General features: G+C 68.5%; 6 protein-coding genes across 6 annotated transcripts in view; 2 read left to right on the top strand and 4 right to left on the bottom strand.

Annotated features, from left to right (window-relative positions):
• Window positions 1-395: 395 nt before the first annotated feature.
• H696_06019 (serine/threonine protein kinase) lies at window positions 396-5,646 on the bottom strand (the record flags this gene model as incomplete). Its single annotated transcript, XM_009499785.1, has 5 exons — window positions 396-870; window positions 1,035-1,234; window positions 1,380-1,613; window positions 1,852-2,271; window positions 2,442-5,646. The coding sequence occupies 5 exons, from the start codon at window positions 5,644-5,646 to the stop codon at window positions 529-531; spliced, it is 4,401 nt and encodes a 1,466-aa protein (XP_009498060.1). The 3' UTR covers window positions 396-528.
• Window positions 5,647-8,330: 2,684 nt separating this feature from the next.
• H696_06018 (hypothetical protein) lies at window positions 8,331-10,432 on the bottom strand (the record flags this gene model as incomplete). The annotated part of the gene is made up of 4 exons (XM_009499784.1): window positions 10,206-10,432; window positions 9,968-10,052; window positions 8,967-9,861; window positions 8,331-8,802 (listed from the first exon to the last, which is right to left on the bottom strand). Exons 1-4 carry the CDS (start codon window positions 10,353-10,355, stop codon window positions 8,331-8,333), a joined length of 1,602 nt encoding a protein of 533 aa, XP_009498059.1. The 5' UTR covers window positions 10,356-10,432.
• A 209-nt stretch (window positions 10,433-10,641) lies between these two features.
• H696_06017 (hypothetical protein) lies at window positions 10,642-12,433 on the top strand. The gene is made up of 3 exons (XM_009499783.1): window positions 10,642-11,101; window positions 11,284-12,086; window positions 12,262-12,433. The coding sequence occupies exons 1-3, from the start codon at window positions 10,688-10,690 to the stop codon at window positions 12,335-12,337; spliced, it is 1,293 nt and encodes a 430-aa protein (XP_009498058.1). The 5' UTR covers window positions 10,642-10,687; the 3' UTR covers window positions 12,338-12,433.
• Window positions 12,434-12,455: 22 nt separating this feature from the next.
• H696_06016 (hypothetical protein) lies at window positions 12,456-13,208 on the bottom strand. Its single transcript, XM_009499782.1, has 2 exons — window positions 12,983-13,208; window positions 12,456-12,811 (listed from the first exon to the last, which is right to left on the bottom strand). The coding sequence occupies exons 1-2, from the start codon at window positions 13,134-13,136 to the stop codon at window positions 12,579-12,581; spliced, it is 387 nt and encodes a 128-aa protein (XP_009498057.1). The 5' UTR covers window positions 13,137-13,208; the 3' UTR covers window positions 12,456-12,578.
• A 1,402-nt stretch (window positions 13,209-14,610) lies between these two features.
• H696_06015 (hypothetical protein) lies at window positions 14,611-16,511 on the top strand (the record flags this gene model as incomplete). The annotated part of the gene is made up of 7 exons (XM_009499781.1): window positions 14,611-14,708; window positions 14,846-15,044; window positions 15,183-15,400; window positions 15,644-15,796; window positions 15,899-16,100; window positions 16,397-16,458; window positions 16,493-16,511. The coding sequence occupies 7 exons, from the start codon at window positions 14,611-14,613 to the stop codon at window positions 16,509-16,511; spliced, it is 951 nt and encodes a 316-aa protein (XP_009498056.1).
• Window positions 16,512-16,526: 15 nt separating this feature from the next.
• H696_06014 (hypothetical protein) overlaps window positions 16,527-16,669 on the bottom strand; it is a gene marked incomplete at both ends in the record, with an annotated part of 5,363 nt that continues 5,220 nt past the window's right edge. Inside the window, one exon of the mRNA XM_009499780.1 lies at window positions 16,527-16,614. Within this exon, the coding sequence (XP_009498055.1) occupies window positions 16,527-16,614 (88 nt within the window). The remainder of the gene's footprint in view (window positions 16,615-16,669) is intronic.

Genomic DNA, 16,669 nt, shown 5'->3' with positions numbered 1-16,669 from the left:
GGGGGGGGGGGGGGGGGGGCAATGCATTCGTCCTGCTTTTTGTGGCCCCGGGAAAATGGGCACACCGGCCAATCCTCCCGAACACCACCTCCGCATCTCCCCCTGGTACACGGATGAACCTTGTCCCTCCCCCGGAGACACCTATTAAGGGTGGACTATTATCTCTTGCCTTTGTCGCACAATATACATGCATTTGCGTGGCAGATGTGCTGGCGGGGGAACAGAAATGGGCAAGCGGCACACCGGAGGGGGGGAGGGGGGGGGGGGGGATCGCATCACGCCGATGTGACGCGCGCGTCGGCGCCCCTCCCTCCATCCTCCTATGGTGGCGTGTTGACAACACCCACACATGCACATGCCCATGCCCTCCCTTGCTGTGGGGGATGGCAGGCGGCTCTCATGAACACAAGGGCTGTATATTGGAATCTGAAATGCGGGGAGCAGAGGAACAGCGCCACTCCGCAGGAGGGGGAGGAGAAAGAAAGGGGGAGAGAGAGGAGGGGGGGGGGGGACGCGTGTGCACGCGCACTAGTTCTGGAGAGACTCGGCCAAGACGGCGACCATCTGCTCGGCGGTGTGGCGATCGGCGGGGTTCTGATGCCAGCCGGCGCGAGCCACCGTGATCAGAGTCTGCAGCTCCTTCGGCTGCTTGGAGGTGGGGGTCTTGAGCCAGCGGTTGCTGATGTCCTCGTTCTCCAGAGGGAGGCGCTCGCCGCCGGTCACGCGCTCCTGGATGTCGTCGATGGCCACACCGCGCCACGGGACGCGCAGGGTGATCAGCTCCCAGACAATGACCGAGAAGGCGAAGACATCGGACATGCGCGAGCTCATGTCGTCCAGGACGTTGCCGCTGGTACGGGCGTTGAACAGCTGCACGGTGACACGGGAGGGCCCCGCGCCCGGGGGGGGGGGGGGGGGAGAAAGAGTCAGACAAGGGCAACCAGTCCCGGGGGACAAAAGGGGGGAGGGCAGATAACCCGAACACAGGCGCGAGGAGAGAGAGAGAGAGAGAGAGAGAGAGAGAAGGGACGCACCTCGGGCGAGGCGTAGCGGGCCGAGAGACCGTTGACGGCGATACCCCGGATGACCGAGAGGTTGTTGAGGTTACGGGCAAGACCGAAGTCACCGATGGCCGCGTTCATGCGACCATTGGGATCGACCTCGATGAAGACGTTGGCGGCCTTGATGTCGCAGTGCACGATGTTGCTCTGGTGGATGGCGTTCAGGCCGGTGGCTGTGGTGCGCGCGTTCGGGCGGGGGGGAGAGAGAGAGAGAGAGAGAGAGAAAGAGAGGATGATCGGCAGGTCAGTCACGCTGGTGGTGTGGATGGAGGGGGGGGGGGCTGTCAGGAAGAGTGGTGGTCTCTTGCCGGCACGCACCGATCATCAGGGCCAGGTCCAGGGCCTGGAGCATGGTGAACTCGCGACCGCTGGAGATCATCGAGCCCAGATCACCCTGATAGAGCTTGGTGACAATGGCCGTCGGGTGGACGCAGAAGCCGCAGATGAGGGCAATGTTGGGCACATTCTGGAAGGACCACATGATGGCAATCTCCTGGTAGAACATGTCCATGGCGCGCTGGTGCTCGAGGGCGTTGGTCTCCGGGTTGGGGACTGAAGAGAGGGGGGATGTCAGTGAACACAAGCCATCAGGCGAGGTGGAGAGGGAGAGAGGGGGGGAGAGAGGGGGGAGAGGGGGGAGAGGGAGAGAGAGAGAGAGAGAAGAAAGAGAGAGAAAAGAAAAAGAGAGAGAGAGAGAGAGAAAAGAAAAAGAGAGAGAGAGAGAGAGAAAAGAAAAAGAGAGAGAAAAAGAAGAGGAGAGGAGAAATGATCGACACAGGTGGACACATACGAGTGATGGCCTTGAAGGCAACGCGATCCACACCGTGAGACTCCTTGATGGAGAGATTGAGCATATCAGCACTGAACACATTGGCCTGACCACCGGAGCCGAGCAGCTCGTCGATACGGATGTCGCTCTCGAAGTTGAGCTCCAGCGAACCGGGGATGGAGAGCTCCAGGATCGTGTTGATGATGGTGGCCTCCTGGTCGTCGTCGCGCTTCTCGCGGGCCTTGCGCAGGAGGGCCATGGTGGCCTCGGTGTTGATCTCATGGTTGCGGCGCTGCATCTCGGCCTCGTACTCCTTGACCTGCTTGTCACGACGGCGCCGGAGGTAGATCAGCAGAATGGCCAGAGCCACCAGCAGCAGAAGGGCCAGGCCGACAACCACACCGACGATGATGCCGATGCGCTTGGAGGACTTGCTGGCAGCTGTGCCGGGAGGAGGAAGACCGAAGGCCGGGCACGGAGGCAGGGAGAGGGGAAAGGACAGGCGGGAGCGTGTCAGACACATCGATGGCGATCCCCCGGGCGGGAGGGGGGGGGGGTCCGAGGGAGAAAGAGTTGGGAGGAAAAAGGGCCGGAGAGGAAAGGAGACGTACGGAGGCAAACCTTATCCTCGGGCACGAAGCCGGGCGGGCATTCGCTGACGCAAATGTCATCATGGATATACCGGATGCAATTTCCATTGCAATCGGACAGCTCGGGACCGGTGCAGCTGGAACACAGGGAGTGGCACTTCAGGCAGGTGGGGTAGATCGGATCCTTATCAAGGTAGAAGGGCGGCCCGTCACTGCCACTGCTGGAACCAGAGGCAGGGGCCGAGCCAGAGGTAGAAGTCGAGCCAGACGCAGGGGCCGAGCCAGAGGTAGAAGTCGAGCCAGAGGCGGGGGCCGAGCCGGAAGCAGGAGCCGAGCCGGAAGCAGGAGCCGAGCCGGAAGCAGGAGCCGAGCCGGAAGCAGGAGCCGAGCCAGAGGCGGGGGCCGAGCCAGAGGCGGAGGCCGAGCTAGAGGCAAAGGCATCCATGGACAAGGGCGGGTTGTAAATGGGAGAACCGCTAGACGACTGAGAACCGCTGGAGGGCTGGGAGCCGCCGCTGGAAGACTGCGACCCGCCGGCCGGGTGGGAGGGATAGTACGCGCCGGAGCAGGTCTCCCGGCAGGCACCCGCCCCGGGCACAACACCGGCCTTAAAGCGGTAGTAGTTCGGCTTGCAGGAGGTGCACCCGGTGGACTGGCTGTCGATGCAGGTGAGACAGCCCTCGGCGCAGTTGACACAGCGGTTGTCCACCCCCAGGACACTGCCGGAGGGGCAGGAGTCCATGCACTTGCCCTCGAAGATGACCTGGCCGGCCGGACAGGCGGTGCAATTGTCCGCGGAGGTGGTGCACCGCAGGCAGCTGCTGGAGCAGGGCTCGCACGCGCGGCCCGGGGCACCGAAGAACCCATCCGGGCAGGAGGCCACACAGCGGTTTTGGTGGAAGAAGGAGGAGGGCGTGCAGGCGGTGCAAATGATGTTCGGATCGTCGGCGGGCTGGGAGCCGGACCCGGAGCCGGACCCGGGCCCGGAGCCCGGCATGGACCCGGACCCGGACCCGGAAAGGGACCCGGAAATGGACCCGGAAATGGACCCGGACCCGGAGATGGAGGCCGAGCCGGAAAGCGAAGAGCCCGAGGCCTCCAGCAGGCCGGCCCCGCTGCCATGGTCGTAGGTACAGGCCGAGCAGTTCTTGGGGCAGGGCCCACAGGTGAAGTTCACGTCGTCGGTGTAGTGGCTGGTCGGGCAGGTGGTGTAGCAAATGTCCCCACTGGAGTAGGTGCCCGGGGTGCAGATGTCGCACTTGCCGACGGCGGAGCAGACATCGCAATTGTGCGGGCACTCGACACAGTAGTTGGGCCCGGTGCCGCTGCCACCGGCAGACGCATCGGCATCGTAGAAGAACCGGAAGGGGCACGACTGGGTGACATCCTGCGGGTCCTTGACCAGGCAAATGTGCCCGCGCGACAGGACATTCAGGGCAATGGTGGAGGTGGTGTCGCAGGAGATGCACTCCCCGGCCTGGGGCCCGGAGCAGGTGTTGCAGGACCGATCACACGGGTAGGCATCATTGCCCAGCCGGAAGTAGCTCAAGCCCTCCGGGGTCGGGGCATCGAAGGTGTTGATGCACTGGTGGGAGTCCTTGAGCGAGGCATAGCCCGACTGGCAGAGGACACAGGATGACGGCCGGCCGGAGCACGACTGGCAGGAGGGATCGCACCGGAGGACCCCGGGGATGGTGATGCTGGAGTTGATGACAATGCCACCGGGGATGCCGGGCTTGCCGATGATGCTGATGGAGGAGGAGTTGGAGGGGGGCACATCGCAACTGCCGCCGGAGCCGGAAACCGGATCGAAAGGCGACAGCACGGCATCCTGGAAGCACGACGTGCAGGGGGGCTCAAGGTCATCGGAAATGCAGGATGGGCAATTGCTGCACAGCTGGCAGAAGTCCACCATCAAGGCCGAGCCGACCGGGCAGCCGCCATTGCTGGCGATGTCGATCGAGGAAGACCCGGAGGGGATGGGAATGCACTGGCCCGGGTCCGTTTGGGACTTGCTCAACAGGCGATGGCCCGGATGGCAGAAGGCACAGGCAGCCGGCGAGTGGTGGACCGAGCATTCGTGGCAGGAGGAGTGACACGGGAGGCCGGATTCGGAAATGAGACTCGGCAGGGCACACTGGTAGGTGCTGTAGTCGAGCAAGTGCGAGGAGGTGCACTTGACACAGCGGCCCTCCCCGGCGATGGTCACCTGGCGATTGCAGTTGGGGAGCGAGGAAACCTGGTCCTCGCAGGTGCCATCCGGCAGGGGGCTGCCCATGTGGCAGGCCGTGCACATGACCTTCTGGGGGCAGGCCGTGCCACTGCCGCCGCCGCCGCCCGGGCAGTCGTCCACAATGTCGCACTCCCGGCAGGCGGCCGGGCAGTGCTTGCAATACTTGAAGCGATCGCTGGTGAAGGGGTGGAAGCCCGGCGAGCAGGAGGAGACACATTGGAGATCGTGGCTCAGGAGGAAGCCCTCCTTGCATTGGAAGCAGACATCGGCCACGAAGCACATGCCGCAATTGGCCTGGCAGGGCTTGCACACGCCGTTGTCCAGGAAGTAGCCGCGCTCGCAGGCGGTGCAACTGCCGGACGACACCCCGACGCACGTCAGGCAAGTGGTGTTGGTGGGATCCGGGAAGTAGCCCGGGGGGCAGTAGGCCACGCAGAAGTCCTGATGCAGGTACATGCCGGCGTCGCAGGTGTCACACCGGGTGTGATCGGTGCAGGTCTTGCAGGAGCTGTCGCACTTGGAGCACACCTTGGCCGTGGAGTTGATGGGGGTCTCCAGGAAGAAGCCCGGCAGGCACTGGGTGCACTGATCCGGCGCGGTGCAGTCAAGGCAGAACTTGGAGCAACCGGTGCACGCGCTGGTGGTCGGGTCGGAGAAGGGGATGTTGGGATGGCAGGTCGGCACGCAGGCGCCGCCCTGGAGCACGTAGCCCGAGGAGCAGACGCAAACGCCGCCATTGCAGGACCCGCAGGACTTGTGGCACTCCGACAGGAGGGCCGACCCGATGGCACCGGCGAAGGAGGGGGACCAGCCGTGCGAGGAGTGCTGGTCGAGGGTGTCCAGCTCGTCGGCGGCCATGGGCGAGGGGTCATTGGCCGGCCGGGCGGCAGAGCCGGCGGCGGCCGCCTGACAGAGGAGGGCCAGCAGCAGGGCCAGCAGCAGGGCGGGCAGCCGGCCGGCTGCCGAGCCCCCGACAAAGCGGCTCAGGGACATGGCGGCAGGTGGCGCGAGGGTGTGCGTGCGTGCGCGCGTGCGTGCGTTGTGAAGGGGTTGCTCTCGCTCTTTTTAGCCGGATGGAGGCTGGCGGGGCCGGGGGGGGAAGGGGGGTGAGTTGGAGGCGCGGCGGGGTGTGGGAGGGAGCAAGGGGCCGGAACATGGTCGTACCAATGGGAAAAGGGCGAGCCGGGGAGGGGGGCGGAGGGGAGTTGAAGGGCAATCGGGGGGAAAGGGGCAATCGGGTGGGGGAGAGAAAGACGGGGGGGAGGGGGGGGGGGATCCTGCCATGGAGGGGGGCCTGCCGGGGCGAGCGGCGTGGGCTCGCGCGAGGCCGCCACAAAAAGGGGCAGCGAAGCCTTTGGCCGGGGCATTGCCCGGCGGCCGCGCGGATGCGACCTGGTCCCCGGGTGCGGTCTTACTGCCGCCTGGCGGCGGGGGGGGGGGCGGGGACAATCACGCTGGCCGGGTGAGCATGCCGGGACGTGGATGCCCGGGCGTGTACGTGTGTATGTGTGCAAGCGCGCGCACCTGGGGGTTTATGTGTCGCTGCAAGAGAGAGAGAGAGAGAGAGAGAGAGAGAGAGAGAGAGGTCGTGGGAGGGGGTGCGCGGGAAACTCCGGCGACGGAGAAGGCCCAGGACCCCCTCCCCGGCACGCCCCCCGGAGGTCGCGCGCCGGATGCGGGGATGTGTGCGCCCTCTGCGGCTTGTGGGGGGGGGGGGGGGGGGACGGGGGCGGAGCCGCGTCCGCGTGCCAAAAGGGGCAGCGACTCCCCGGGGTCGGGCTGCTGGAACACGGGCGAGATCCCCCCGGTCTCAGATCCGCGCTCCATGGGCGAGCGAAGCACGCCTCTCAGCCGCCCCCCGATGCACGCCGCGCGTGTGCGCGCGAGGGGCGCGCCCGGGCGGGTGGGGGGGGCCTCCTCCTCAACTCGACCGCAGCCCCGGCCGCCCCGGGGCCCTCACGCCTCCTCCCCCGGGCCAGGCATTGCGCGCCGGCCGCCGCAGTGGGCGGCCCAGCACACACCGCGAGGGGGGGGGGGGGACGAGCGAGCCCCTGACTTTTTTCAGCAGCGGGCCCGGACGCAGGACAAGACCGGCGCCGGTCGGCGGGCCCTGGGGGTGGGCCTTTATGGGTCCGGCTAGGCGGGGGGCGGGGTCGCCCAACGGCCATGGCCGGGACAAGGCGGGCGAGGGGGGAGGGGGGAGAAAAAACCGTCTCCCAGCGCCCCTCCCCCCCCCCCGCGCCCGGCCGGCGGCGGTTCACCAGGCCGCAGGAATGCTCCGCGAGGGGGGGATGGGATGGAGGCCGGCCGGAAGGAGTATGGGCGAAGGGCCGGGCTGGCCGAGGGGGGCCGGTCCGCCTCGCATACACAACTTACCGGGAGCCCCCCGGCCGGCACCCGAGGGGCGGGGGCGCCCCTCGCCGGAGGGCATTCCTCGCTTCGGCCCCTCGGCCTGATCACCAGGCCGAGAGCCCGGCCGGGGGGAGGTGGCTGGCGAAGGCCGCCGGGGGAGGAGGGTGCTGGCGTCTGCCGCAGCCGGCCCCCCCCCCCCCCCGGCCCCGGAGGAGACAACAGCCAGGGGGCCGGCGTCTGCCAAGGAAAGGTGAAGTGCCGGGCTCCTGCCCCGGGAGGACAGGCCGGGTTCTTTTTTTGCACACGGCCCCGGGGAGCCTTCCCTGGCTCGGGAGATTGGGTGATATATAATATTGGGATTTATATTGCACCGGCGCGCCCCTGGCGTTGCCGGCCGGTCTATCATCGGCAACACCGGCCGGCTGCCGGTGCCGACGTGCGCGCGCACACAGGCGCCGGAGGGGAACAAGGCTGCGCCCGGGGGGGGGGGGGGCAGTGGGACGGCGCCGCCAGCGACGCCGGTCTCCCCCGGGACAGAAGGCGGACCAGCCGCGGGAGCAGGCGTAAGGGGCCGTGTCCGCCGGCCCCCCCCCCGGCCGGTGCCGAATGGGGGTCAAACCCAGGTCGAGACGGATGCACCCGGCCTTCGCAGGCCTCTCCATGTCTCCCGGGCCGTGCTCTCCCTGCCCGCACGCCGCCGCCGCGGCACGCCCCCACCCCCTCCCGCCGGTCCTGCCTCTGGTGGGTCTTCCGCGCCGTGCCCGGCACCGGCCGGTCTTCACCCTCCTCCCCCCTCGATGCATCGTCGGGAAATAAACAAAGAGCCAGTGCGGGCACCCCGCAGCCCTCCGCGCACGCGCACGCGCACACGCACACACACACACACACACACACACACGCACCTGCATGTGCGCACTTAATCACCCAACGGGCAACGTGCCTTTCCCCCCCCCCTGCTGCCCTCCTCGCCCGGTGGCCGGTCAAGGCGGCCCCCGGTCGGGCGAGTCACCCTCGGCCCGGCGTGGCGTGTCGGCACGCGCGGCCTTGGAGACGAGCCTGCCCCCCCTCCAGGCAGGCTACGCCATGCCGTCGGCGGCCCCCCCCCCCCCCATCCCTCTCTTGTCTGTCTCCCGGCGGTTGGTCATGCCCAGGCTTCGCCCTCTCTCCCTCTCCCTGTCTCTGCCTCGGTTCCTGCCCGTCCCCCCCCCCGCCCGTCCCGCGCGCGCGCGCGCGCGCTCGCCACCGTTCGCCCTCAACCCTGCAACCCCGGGAGGGGATCACGCGACGGAGAGATCACATGTGTAGACACAGCAGACCCAGGCCCCCTAGTACAGGTCCGGGTGCACCAGCACCGCCGGCCCTGCGAGCGAGTGGGTCGGCATGTCGTGCGTCAGGGAGGGATCGCAGTTGTCGAGGCAGCTGTAAACCAACACCGTGCCAAAGTCCAGGAGCTGCTGCTGCTGCTGCTGCTGTTGCTGCTTGGGGCGCGCCGGGGCCCCGCCCCCGGAAGAGGTGGTCGCAATGCCCAGCGCCTCGGCCAAGGCGGCAGGCAGCGGCCCCCCAGGGGCCTGGCCAGGCGCAGCAGCTGCCTGTTGCGCGGCTGCCGCGTCGGTGGGCGTGAGCAGGCGATTGCCACACAGGTCCAGCTGGCTGATGAGGGCCGGCATGAGCTGCACTTCGAAGACCGACACACCGCCGCAGTTGGCACACCGGGGGGACTGCTCGCTGCCGGAGGCCGGTGACAGGGCCGGATCGTCGGAGAAGGCCAGTGGCCGGCCGTCAATGCCGTTGGAGTAGCTGCGTGCGGGAGGGAGAAGGAGACCGGGGGCCAGGGACATGTGTGAGCGCGAGGGGAGGGACACGCGAAAGGGGAGGAAAGGTGGGGAAAGGAGGATGGAGAAGAGGAGAGGACAAAGGAGAAAGGCGAGGCGCGCAGGCGATCATGGAGCCGGGCCACGCACCGGATCGACTGCCCGGGGTAGGCGGCCACCGCGGCCTGGAACCGGACCAGAGAGTCATCCACCCCGCGGAAGGATTGGACCTCATATTGCTCACCGACCCAGGAGGCCTGGGCCTCGGTGATCGAGCCCTTCTCGTCGCCGGCGGTGTCGGGCCCCGGCGGGGCTGCGGCGGCGGCGGCGGTGGCGGCGGCCGCACTCTTGGCAGCCTTCTTCTCCACCGAGGCCAGGAGCTTGTCGATGGAGCCGTGCTCCGCCTCATACTGACGCAGGAGCTCCTGCTCGTGCTTGGTCAAGCTCCCCAGGGCACGGCCGGGGGGAAGTGCGTCGGCCTCATCATCCGAGCTGTCCAGGAGGCCGGTCTGCTGCTCGGCGACCCCGTCGAGGATGTGGCACTGGGTGACGTATGGGTGGTCCAGCGACACGAAGGCCTCGAGGCCCGACGCGCCGGGTGCCAGACTGGCCGCGGCTCCCGCCGGCCAGCCGGTGACCTTGCTGTTGTCTGTGGCCCAGGCATTCTTGTTGTTGGTGGGGGCAGGGGCGGCGTCATTGCTACCACCCCAAGCATCCTTGTTGCCGGCAGTGCCCCAGGCATCCGTGTCACCGACGCCCCAGGCGTCCTTGTCGGCGGCGCCAGGGGAGCCAGTGTCGCCGGCAGCGCCCCAGGCATCCTTGTCGCCGACGCCCCAGTCGTCGTCCATCGCAAAGAGGGGCGCCGCACGGGGCTTGGCGGCCAGGGGCGTCGGGGTCGCTTCAGCCGGGAGCCGGAAGTCGGCGAGCGGGATCTGCGAACGGAAAACCCGCCAGGCACCGGGCGAGGCGGCCTTCTGGCAACCGGCACCCAGGCACGCGAACACATGGAGCAGGCGGTGGTGCTCGTCATCGATCGGCGAGTACACTGCCCGGGGGAGGACCACATCCATGTCAGGCCACCGAGGAGGGCGAGAGGGAGCGCATGAATCCGAGACAGGGAGGTGGCACGGGCAACGTGGATGATTGCGCACCCTGCAGCAGGAAGGTCATGGTGGCGGTGCACAGCGGGCAGGCCAGCTGGTCGAGCGTCGGAGCGAGGGCCTTCTGCAAGAAGAGCTGGGCGACACGGCCATCCGGGCGCGGGGAGCGGACGAGGGAGGGAGAGAGAGAGAGAGAGAGAGAGGGGGGGTCAGAGCATGTGGCATACAGGCGCCGGGAAGGCCGCCGATCTGGCAGGCCAGGCGGGCAGACACACTCATGTGTGCGTACCGGCGGCCCGCCAATGCGCGTGTGGTGCGCCTGTGCCAGGCGCGCGAGGAGACGGCGCGGGAGCGGCTGACGCTTGGCCGGGTCGGCCTGGTACTTGGGGACACCGGCGACCCGCTCATACGGGATGCCGATCAGCACATCGGCGACCATGGTGTGGGGCTCCTCCACGACCGGTGCGGGGCGGAAAGGGTGGGGCGAGGGGTAGAGAGAGAGAGAGGGGGGGGGGCGAGTGGTTCACACGAGATGGCAGGGGCGGCGATGGTGCCCGCCGGCCCCGATGCCTTTTCAGCCCGCGCCCCCCCCCTGGCCCGGGCGTGGGCCGGCAGATCGCGGCGTCGCACATGGCGCCGATTCGTTGGCACTCGGCCGACCGGCATGCCCCCCCCCAAGAGACCGCGCCGTGGGTGGAACGTGTCCGGGACCGGGCGATCCGTCACCGCTCCCTCTCCCCTCCTCCCTTTTCCTCCCCTCTTTTCCTCGGGATGACTTCAATCCTCTTGTCGGTTGTGCAGCACTCGCGGCGGTCCTTCCTCAGCGGGTATCCCTCGCTGGGGCCGATGTCCAGGCTGCTGGGCGCCTACGAGCGCGAGCATCTGATGGGCGGCGCGGCGGATCCCGCGCCTGGCCCCGCCTCCGGGGACCCTCCCCCGGCGAGTCCGGACCTGCCGGCCTTCATGATGCAGATGCACGCGCAGCGCGTGGTCCTGGAGCAACTTGCGCGCTTCATCCGCCACCAGGACACGCTGACCTCGGAGCAGGCGGCCGCCGACCATGTGGCACATTTCCCCGGGGGCTTTACCGTGGAGCTGGACCACTCGCCGGTCCATGGGACCGGCGTCTTTGTGCGGGGCTTCGCCCCGGCCGGATCGGTGGTCACCCTGCATCCGGGCATTGTGGTGCGCCTGGCCTTTGCCTTGCCCCCGGCCCTCCTTCTTCTTTCTGATGATCCTTCCCCTGCCACTTCATTGCCACACGGGGGCATCCCGGCGGGTTTGTGCTTGGATCGCCCCCTCGCCCCACCTGCTGGTCGCCACTGACCTCTCTCTCTCTCTCCCCCCCCCGGCCGATGCGGCCACAGTTCACGCCGTCCCTCTTCCGAACCCTACAAACCATGCGGCCTCTGATGGACCCGCATTGCAAATTGGCCCGGGCCGACTCGCTGGTCATCGAGGCCTCCGGGTACTTCCCCTCGCGGGCCTTCACGCCGCTGGGGCTGGAGAATGGCCAGCACCCGGCGGCGGTGGCCAGCGCCATGGAGCACAGCGCCCCCGGCATCGACCCGGTCAATGACTATATCTTCGGGCTCTTCCGCCGGGCGGGCCAGGCCCTGCGCGGGGGCCCGCGCAAGCCGGAGGATGTCAGCTACGATGGGGGCCTGCTGGCAACCAATCACTTCCCCCATCTGGATGGGGTATATGCGCCGCAGAATATCCCGGCCACGCCGCTGGGGTTCGGGCATTTCCTGAATCACCCGCCGGCCGGGGCCCCTGGCGGCCCCTCGGTGGCGCCCTTCACGGTGAATGTCCCCCTACGGCGGACGGGCGCCAATGAGGCCACGATCCGGACGCTGTTGACCCCGCCGCCGGCCGGCGTGCCGATGGAGGCCGTGGTCCGGTCTTTCCAGGACATCTTCGCCCTGCCGCCGGGCACCTGGCTGCAGCACATCCCCTCGCGCTTCCTCAGCTCGCCGCACAATGACATCTTCATGATCGTGGAGGACCTTTACCTGCGGTCGCTCCTGCTTCGCAGCAAGTTCCGCGATCGCCACAACCGGCCCCCGGGCGGGCAAGAAATCTCGGCCAATCTCTTCACCAACCCCACCATCCCGACCGTGGCGTATGTGGCCACGCGTGACCTGCAGGATGAGGAGATCTTCGTCGAGTGCGTGTTCCTTCGTTCTTTCATCTGCCTCCTCCCGCCCGCTTCCTCTGGCTCCCCCACATGGGCGCGCACTCTCTCTCTCTCTCTCTCTCTCTCTCTCTCTGTTTGGCCTTCATGCTGCATGGATGTGCGATGTCTCTAACCGCCTGGGCATCATGCGGCTCCTGGATCGAAGTTACGCGCTGGATGTCTCGTCTGACCTGCCCGACTGGTACACTCCCGTGTCCCAGGAGGGGGAGCAGGCCTGGTGATGCATCCGAGATGTGCGCATGTGCGCGCGTGTCACGGCCCTCGCGCCCGATGGTGGGGGCAAGTGCCGGGGACAATATAAATGCCAGCCACCGGGAGCGCCATCATGCGGAAGACAGAGGGGGAGGGGACAAGTCTATTTGTATTGCATGCTGCCGTGCGGGTGCGGGTGCGGGTGTGCGTGGACGCGGCAGATGGGGCGGGGGCGTGGTCATGCGTGCGCGCCGGCCCCATGGCCAGGGCTCACTTGTTCGAGCGGCGCTTGGAGGCACCGCCCGACGACTTGGAGACCACCTGCGTGGTGCTCTCGTCGTCGTCCTCCCCGGTGGCGGCGGCCGCGGCATTGGCCAGGGACTTCTTGTGCCGGGCAACATCCTCGGCGGTGGAACGGTCCTCGATGACGGCCACCACGATGTACGCGAAGAGGACCAGGTGAACCATGGCCACGGTGAAGCCAGCCGCCCAATAGGTGCCAACTGGGGGAGAGGTGCGTGCGAGTGTGCGAGTGTGCGTGCGTGCGTGCGTGCGTGCGTGCGTGCGTGCGTGCGTGTGCGTGCGTGCGTGCGTGTGTGAGTGTGCGTGCGTGCGTGCGCGTGCCGGTGGGTAGGACCCCGAGAGCCTGCGTGGGATGCATGAGGCGGACGCACACTTGAAGACGTTGGTGCTGACGAAGTAGGTGATCAGCGGCAGGGCAAGCATGGCGATGCTGAACATGACCAGCTTGGCGACAACGGCGCCGGGGACCTGCGGCAGGACGGGGGCCTGCTCCGTCGTCTTGTCGGAGGTCTGGATGGTGGACATGGTGGGCTTTTTCTTTCTCGCGCGCGGAGCAGAGGGGGGGGTGGGGGAAAAAGGGGGGAGGAGGAAGGGCGGGAGGAGTGGGATGGTGCGGCGGCAGGGACCCGCGGAGGCGCGCGCGGCCACTCAAAAAGGCCCCCCCCCCCCCTCCTGCGCCAGTGGCCAGCCGGGAAGATGCGCTGCCGCTGGCCTGCGCGGGCGGGGCCCAGGCTGGCCCTTGGTGGGGCCGGCCACGCAAGCAATCGCCCGGGCGAGGGCCTTCTTCCGGGGCGTTCCAATCGCCGCACCCGGGCCGGCGCCGGCTCCCCGGCCGAGGGGGCAGCCGGGGGGGGGGGGGGGGGGGCGCGCGTGTTGGCGCGGGCCGCGAACGAGTCATGAAAATTCCTTCGCAGAGCGCGGGTCACGTGCGAAAAGACGTACATTTCCGGCATGGACCCTGGCCCGGGGGGGGGGCGCCCCCCGCCGGGGGGGGGGGGTTTGTGGGGGGGGTGCAGACGCGCGGCCCGGGCCGGCGCCGGCTCCCCGGCCGAGGGGGCAGCCGGGGGGGGGGGGGGGGGGGCGCGCGTGTTGGCGCGGGCCGCGAACGAGTCATGAAAATTCCTTCGCAGAGCGCGGGTCACGTGCGAAAAGACGTACATTTCCGGCATGGACCCTGGCTCCGGCCGGGGGGCGCCCCTCGCCGGAGGGGAAAAAGCAGTGGCAGCGCCGGGACCGAGCCCCCTGCCGGCCTCGCCCGAGCGGGGCCATTCCTTGTCGCGCGCCGTGTTCTTCCATGGCTGGCGGCGGCGGCGGCGGTGTGCCTGTGTCTGTGCCTGTGCCTTCGAGTGTGCTTGGGCGCGGGATCCGTGCTCCCAAGCGATGGGGGGTGCTGCGTGCCCGCTTCTTTCGCCCGGGTGGGGTGTCTTCTGACGGAGAAGGGGGAAATGCGCGCGGGGCCGCGCCGCGGGGCCAGGTTCCCTGGGGCCTAGCGTCCGCCGCCCATATCTCCCGCCCAAGCGGCCGGGCGCTGCTCGGCCCCGGGGTCCGAGGTGCGCGCGCGCGCGCAGTCGCTGCATTTGGCTCGGATCGCCCGCTCTATTGGCGGGGGGCAGGCGGAGCGAGGGGGCAGGCCTGCGGGAACCCCACCGGGGGAGCCCGCCGTTCCAGGGGCCTGGCCCCCGACGGCCTCCTTTCCCGGGCGTTGTCTCGGCCCGGCGCGACGACTCGTCCCCCGGATGGCGCTTCGTCCACAGGGGCCCCTCCTCCCGCCGGGGAAGGCGCCGATCTTCGGCTTCCTCGGCGTCCTTTCACGCTCCGGGAGGCGGGGGGTGTTTTTTCGGCTGCTGCCGGAGACGCAGCGCCATGGCCGCCTGGCATCCCGCTCCGGCTCCCCCTTACGCCTCCCCCCCCTGTCCCTCTCGCCCTTCCTCTTATTCCCCCCCCCCCCCCCCTCCCAGGCCTCCTCTGTGCCTCATCTCCCCCACAGGGCCCGTGTACGATGCTTAGGCGTCGCGCCCGTCGCATCGGCAAGAAGGCCGAGAAGTACAAGTTCTCCCTCACGGTCCAGTATGCGGACTTGCAGTTCCAGAGCGGCTGGTGCGTCAGCCGCGAGCCTGCTCTCGTGGGTTGTTTGTTTGGGGGACTGTCGGGATGCCGGCCCACTGACCCCTGTCGCCTGTGCCACTTGTTCATCCTCCCGTCGTTGGCCCACTGCCCGGGGCCCACCCATATAGGACCCCCCCGCCGCTGGTGATCCAATGGTCGCGCAGCGGCCGGCAGGCGACGACCGATGCCTCGGCCGTGCATGCCCCCATGTCGCCGGGGAACATGCGTGTCACTTGGGACCAGCCGCTGGTCATGGTGTCCACCCTGTACAAGGAGGCCGGGTCAGCCCTCTACGAGGTGAAAGACTATGCCATCCGCCTGTGTGAGGTGCGTGTGTGTGTGTGTGGATTGGATGGCGCCTGCTTGTTTTTTTTTCTCCTGCCTCCTCCCCCCGGGTGGCTAACTGGCGCCCCCCCCCTCGGTCCTTCGCCTTGTGCTGGTGTGCCCGGCCGCGTGCGAGCACAGGCTCGCGGGGACAAGGCCGGCCGACTCCTGGCACAGACGCACCTCAACCTGGCGGAGTATGCTTCCAAGACGCCGCAGTACACCCACGTCACCCTGGCCCTGACGACGCACGCCGAGGAGGCGGCCGCGCAGAAGGGCAAGAGTGGCCTGGCGGCGGAGATCCACCGGGCCATTGTCGGTGTCACCATCGGCTGCGAGGCCATTGCCGAGGGGGACAGGTGCGTCGGTCTTGTGGGCCATGTCGCCCGGATGTTGGTGGCCGTGTTGTTTTTGCTCCTTCCCCCCCCCCCCCCTTCTCTTGGGCGTTGCACCGGTCACTCGCTGTGGCGCCATAGGGCGCTGACGCATGGCCTCGCGCCTGCACCCATGCCCTTGTTCCCGCTCACGCCCCCATGTTGGCACCCCTGCCCGGGTCCTTGCTCACCCCCGCACCCCTGCCCGCACCTTCACCGGCCTCGCAGCATCTCGGCCTTCGACTCGATGTCCGACGTGTCGTCCATCCACCATGTGGACCATGGCTTCGATTCGGATGATGACCACTCCTCGCACATGGGCTCGCTGGCCACTTTCAATCAGAACAGCAGCGGCGGCGGCGGCGGCGGCGGCGGATCGCTGTGCGTCCTCCCCCTGGCTTTTCTTTCCCGCCGCGTCCTCCCTCCCATGCTAACCCTCCCCCGGGCCCTGCCCCCCCCCCCCCCCCTTTGCCGGCGCTCCAGCACTCGGTCCCCCTTCTCGGCCCAGTCCCTGCCCCCGGCGCCGCATCAGCTGCTGGCCGAGAAGTACGACGTGGCCACGGACCAGATGTCGGCCGACCAGCTGCGCACTCTCTATGCCGAGGCGCGCCTCAAGTACCAGGAGCAGATGATCATCCTGGAGACGGACCTCTTCCAGGTGGAGAAGGAGCTGGCCAAGACCCGGGTGCGTTTGTGCTTCTTCCCTTCCGCCTTTCGGCTCTTGCTCCTTGTCTGGCTCTCCTGCCCGCTTCTTTCCGTGTTCTCCCCCCCTTGCGTCCCGCCTCTCGCCTCTCGCCTCTCGCCTCTCGCCTCTCGCCTCTCGCCTCTCGCCTCTCGCCTCTCCCTGCGCCCTGGTCAATGTTCACCAGAAAGTGAGAGCGAGCCCGGGCCGGTCCACACCATCCTCGCGCTTCCTTGTCTGACGCTTCTCGGGCGCGGGTGCCACCACATGGGCGGGTCCCCGGCGAAATGTGGCCACAGGTTCGCCAGGCCGACGCGGCCTTCGAGCTGGAGTCCCAGCGGCACCTCCTGCGGAAGGTCCTGTCGGAAAACAAGCAGCTCCGCTCCCGCCTGCAGGACTCCACCGCCAAGATGACCAAGCTGGAGGTGATCATGGCCGAGCGCGGCGGGGGCCCGGCGCCCGGGGGCGTTGGCTCGCCAGCGCCCCCGAGCGGTGCCGGCGCCGCGGCGGCCAATCCCTTCGCCACCACCGGCAGCTCGTCCGGTCGGTCGACGGCCCCCTCCTCGCGGCAG

Source organism: Fonticula alba (assembly GCF_000388065.1).
Source record: "Fonticula alba strain ATCC 38817 unplaced genomic scaffold supercont2.17, whole genome shotgun sequence".
Classification (NCBI taxonomy): Eukaryota; order Rotosphaerida; family Fonticulaceae; genus Fonticula; species Fonticula alba.
Note: the sequence above shows the minus strand (reverse complement) of the source record. Positions and strands in the feature narration are given on the sequence as shown.